Here is a 5,607-nt window from a genome sequence, read left to right on the forward strand (position 1 = left end):
GAATGAATCATGATAATATAATGGGAATTTGGATACCTACTCATGTGAAACTGTAAGAATTAAAAATCTATGTGCATTGATAAGCTATGTTATTTTTATGTTTCTATGTTTATGAAAAAAAATCCAAAAATACTCAATAAATAAATAAATAAGGGGACAAAATTACCCCAATGCTGAGTCAAGCATTCAAAGATCAATGCATGTATGATAAAATTAAAACAAAAGGTTGAAACATGAGTATGGATGTGAAAGAGATTTCTGGGTAGCTAGGTATGAATTCTAAAGTTATATAGAATATATAGGTTATGTTAAAGCTTGGGTTAATTAAAGATTCAATTTATAAGCTTACTTAGCCATATATATATCCTCACCCTTACCTTGGCCCTATTACAACCTTGAAAAGACCTCATGATGTTTGCATTGGTATATTAAATGTTGTTGATTGGTTAGGAGAAGAAAAAAAATTAGAGAGCATGATTAGAGAAGGATAGAGTGATGACCCTATACACTAGAGAGACTAGAGTGTACATACATCATCAGTGAGGGTTCCATACTTGAATTTCTATGTTCCCTGCTTTCATGAGCTATCTTCTTGCATTTTTATCCGTTCTTATTGTATAAGAATTGAGTTAGTGGAATTTGATTTGTAATTGTTTTGAAGAGCTTACTTACTTTTGATCAAGTGGACAAAAATCATATAGGTTGCATTGCATTGCATAGGTTTTACGTGTTCTTACTCATTCATTTTATCTCCTTCAACTAAGCATGAGGTTTATTTATCATTTTACATGTTCTTACTCATTCATTCATTTATTTATCATGCCTTTCTTTAATTCCCTTTCTTATGTTATGAATTTTATATTTACAATGAGCGAGTACTTCCCTAACTTGATGGGGAGTTGATTGAAAGGAACCCTTGAGTTAGGATGCTCAAGAGAAAGATTGTAATTGGGTTTATTGTTGGACTGCTCTCTAGTCACAAACACCAATCCTCCCAAGAGCTGATTGGAACCTGTGGATAGAAACAGCATTCCAACTTGTTTGACTTTCCCTTACTTATTGAGGGACAACTAAACATAATAACCCCCAATTGTCAAGTGATCTTGAGAGTACCCCAACAAGAATAGGGCTTCCAGCTAATCAACTCCCAGTCAAGGCTTTTATTTAAATTTATATAAATTCTCTAATTTAATTTTCTGCCATTCAACTCAAACCTTTTTGAAAACATCTGATTAATAAAATAGCACACTTTTCTGCAACTCGTTGGGAGACGACCTGGGATCCATACTCCCAGTATTTTAATTTTAATTTCTGTGATACCCTTCTAAATTGATAAGCGGATTTCTGGTTGGTTGAGAACTATACTTGCAACGCATATTTTATGATCATTCTTAACTTGCCAATTTCCGCTGCCATCAATTTTTGGCGCCGTTGCCGGGGAGTTGCAATAGAGTGCTAAAGTTATTAATTGGAATTTATTTATTTGCATTTTGTTTTATTTTGCTACTATGAGCTGCTTGTTTCTTTCGTTAGATGACACGTTCGCTTCCTGACCCAAGCTTGCTAGTATTCGATCCTGAGATTGAAAGAACTATTTCACGAATAAGGCAAGCTCGGCGTCGGTTAGTCCTCCCTGAGGGCGGATCTGAAACGTCACTTGAGAAAGAAACCAGCCCCCGTTCTACTGATTTGGTTGTTTTACGTGCAGGTAACATGGCAGCAGCCAGGAGAGTTACTATCCAGGAGGCTGGAGCCCCTGATTTTACAATGCAACCATTTCAAGCGCATCACCCAGCGGTGGCTACAGACTTTGAAATAAAGACCGCACTGCTCAATTTGATGCCCAAGTTTCATGGCTTACCTGCTCAAGAGCCTATCAGGCACCTGAGAGATTTTCAAGCAGCCTGTTCTACTGTCAGGCGTGATGGTGCAGATGAAACTTCGATTTTGCTGAAAGCTTTCCCATTTTCTCTTGAGGGAAAGGCAAGAGAGTGGTACTACACTCAACCAGCAGCAATTGTATCCAACTGGGATACACTGAGAAGAGAATTCTTGGAAAAGTTCTTTCCAGTTGAAGTTACTGATAAACTGAGGAAAGATATTTCCATGATTGTTTAGGATGAATCCAAGACGCTTTATGAATACTGGGAGCGCTTCAATAATCTTCTGGAAGCATGCCCCCACCATATGATTGACAAGATAGTGTTACTCGGTTATGTCACACAGGGAATGAGGCCCCAAGATAAGACCACATTGGAAAGTGCTAGCAATGGGTCTATGAAAAAGTACAAGACCACTGATGAGGCATGGCAATTGATCAGCGACTTAGCTGAATCTACTAGGAATCACAGGCAGAAACAAGGCCGTTCAAAAGCCGTTGCAGAAGGATCCTCTAGCAGAGAGACTGCTGCTTTAACTCAGAGTATCTGTGAAATGACCAACTTGCTGAAGCAGATGCAATTGAATCAACAACAAGTTCAGCAAGCTCAACCTTCTCCAGCACAGCAAAACCAACAGTTAGTCCCACAGAGAGTTTGCAGAATCTGTGCTGATTATAGCCACTATACTGATGAATGTTCGCAACTCCAGGAGGAAGACAACACCGTGGCAGTCACACATAACTTCTATGACCGCCCCAACCAAGGGTACAATCAAGGTGGCAACTATAAGATGCCTAAGTCTGTGGCGGAGAAGTTGATTTCACTATAAAGGAGATTCTTGTGGAGCAAGGAGGATGAAAAAAATGGGATGCCATTAATAAAATGGAAACTAGTGCAGGCTCCGAAAAAACTAGGTGGATTGAGAGCTAGAAATGCAGTGGTTCGAAATACAGGTCTCTTGTTTAAGTGGTAGTGGTAGTTTTTAAAAAAGATTGTCCGTTATGAAAAAAGATTGTGTGTTTGTGTAATGACTTGAATCCTTTAGTGATGCTTGCTAGTCAGCCTGTACCTAAATGGGAGATCCATAGAAAGATATTTATCAATTACAGATTATAAACCCACATGTAAGGGAGAAATTGATTCGAGGCTTGCAAATGGGGGATAGGAAATGGAAGAAAGGTGTGTTTTTAGGAGGACATATGGTTACAAAGCGGGGGTTTGAAATATACTTTTCCAAAACTTTTCACAGTTTCAAACCAAAGAGGTTCCTTTATAAGGTATTGTAGATTCTGGATTGCGTTAGAATGAATATGGAACTTCCAATGCAGAAGAAAGTTGTTCCAATGGGAGTTGGGGCTACTTAACCAACTCCATGGAACCTTACAGTCGGTCACGTTATCTTTTGAGAGAAAGGATCGAGTTGTATGGAAATTTGATAAAATTAAAAAAAAAAAAAAAAAGAGGCGTTTATTCTACTAACTCTTTTGTGCAGGTTATGCAGACAGAACTACTTCTGAAGAATATAACAAGTTATAGTTTCACTAGCACTATATGGAGAGGCATTGTCCCACCGAGAGTAGAATTATTTGCTTGGTTTGTCTTGGTTGGACGGGTTAACACTAAAGAAAGATTGTGTCGACTAGATGTTGTTGGTCATAATGATACTGTCTGTGTACTATGTAAAAAAGAGGTTGAAAATATATTTCACATGTTCCTTGGTTGTTAGTTTGGTGGAGAGAAAGAAAAGTGAAACCAATAGTTGATTAGTTTCTTTGCTGTTATTTAAAATATTTGGTTTAAAAGAAATAATAGGATATTCAAGAACAAGCACTCAGAGATAGAAGATGTTATCAATAGAACGGTTATAAGTTACAAAAAATGGAAAGGTATTGACTCTTATGATTATTGATGGCAATTATCAATAGAACGGTTATAAGTTACAAAAAATGGAAAGGTATTGACTCTTATGATTATTGATGGCAATGCCGGAAATAACTGCAGATTATATTGTTATTTTTTGTTTTCTTTATAATTTCTGTTGGCCCACCATGTTGTGTTTAACTCTTTGCTTTCAAAAAAAAAACACCAACTAGAATCTCAAAATCCCATACAAATATACAAACAGATAGCACAACAACAAAATTAAATAAATTAACAATTTATTCTATTCACAATCACGATATTAACCATTACAATTTAGTAAATTTATTACAGGAGCAGCAACAAGGTAAATCCAACATGCAACAACAATAACTAATTAACGGCTAAATATCTAAACCAACACAACATTAACTTCAAAAAACTCAACAACAGTTTGGAACGAGAGAGGGATCAGAATCGTTCAAAAAATGGCAATGAAGCAACAATAACAAAGAATTGCTNNNTTTTTACTGAAACGACTTAACTAAAAAAGGTCTATTCTCGATTCAGTTCAACTCACCAACTTCCAAACTTTTATTTCCTTTTGGAACAAGGCGGTTTTGCTTAAGAACCAAACCAACTTGCCCTTCGATTCCAATTCGGTTCAGTTTTTAAAACTATGATTACTTCTAACACATCTCACGAGTGTCTACACAGTGCGGCCGATTCAAGCTGTTTACACAAGTCATTTCTCTTATTTTACGGGTTGTATCCGCAAGGATGGATTGGAGTCACATATACATATTGCAGCATATGTAGCTGTTAAGATCTTCCTAAGAGGATAAAATTAATCAAATAATAAAATGTGCATGGTATGTTTTGTAAGAACAACATTTTAAGTGGTCTCCACAACCACAAAGCTACAACATTACCGAAAATCCTTAGCACATAATACTGAAACTGCAAAGAACGATTCATGTATCATTCAGAAAACCATTCCAACAAATGTTTATAGTCAGTTTCCATTATAATCTCTACCTAATGCTGATGTACACAATGGTTAAGGGCTTAAGCAGTTAAGTCAGTACTTAAACTCCTATCTAGTAAACGAAACCTTATTTCTGCCAGCAGAGTTTGACTGTTTCTTGAATTTGAATCCGTATCCTACAGGTTACAGCAATTGGTTTGTGAATTGTATTGTAAGATACAAAGTCATAACGAAAATACATTTTATATATAACAAAACATAATTAATCAGTCAATACCTTATATTCTATAAGTCAATCAAGAATCAAAATTCAGGGCATGCAGTACCCAACCCTAACAGTTCAAAGGATGCTTTACAGATCCAAATGAAGCATGGATTTCATAAGTGAACCACATACAGAGCACATTATTTCACATTATTAACATCCTTCAAAATCAGTATTCTACTGTTATACACAAAACAAAGACACAAGGAGACATCACAGGTCCAAGTATAAGCTCCATTCTCTCAAAATTGCATAAATCTTGTACTATACATGGATATACACAAAAATTCAACTCAACTAACAAGAACACATTTTTAAAAAATTAAGAAAAAAAGAAAAATTCTAAAAAGTGTCAAGACTGTTTTCCATTCATGACAAGCAAAACCTCCCCACCATGACCAATGGTAAAATCCAAGAACTCCCTTACTTCTTGTGCGTCTCGAAAACGTTGAGGGGCAGCAAGGTCACTGTCCAAGTTGTACCAAACCCCATCAATCTTCCTCAAAGCAATCCAGTGCCTACTTTTCCAAATCCCTGCAAACCTTCTCACTGAGACATTGATCACAATCCCCATCAAGATATCTTCAGGTACGTCAAGATCAATGGAGGATGCG

General features: G+C 36.5%; 1 protein-coding gene across 1 annotated transcript in view; it reads right to left on the reverse strand.

The window, feature by feature from the left end:
- Positions 5,080-5,607, reverse strand: part of LOC107609289 (josephin-like protein) — a gene marked incomplete in the record, with an annotated part of 3,388 nt that continues 2,860 nt past the window's right edge. Inside the window, 1 exon segment of the mRNA XM_016311176.2 lies at positions 5,080-5,607. Within this exon segment, the coding sequence (XP_016166662.1) occupies positions 5,346-5,607 (262 nt within the window).

The sequence above is a fragment of the Arachis ipaensis genome, chromosome B07 (assembly GCF_000816755.2).
Source record: "Arachis ipaensis cultivar K30076 chromosome B07, Araip1.1, whole genome shotgun sequence".
Taxonomy (NCBI): domain Eukaryota; kingdom Viridiplantae; phylum Streptophyta; class Magnoliopsida; order Fabales; family Fabaceae; genus Arachis; species Arachis ipaensis.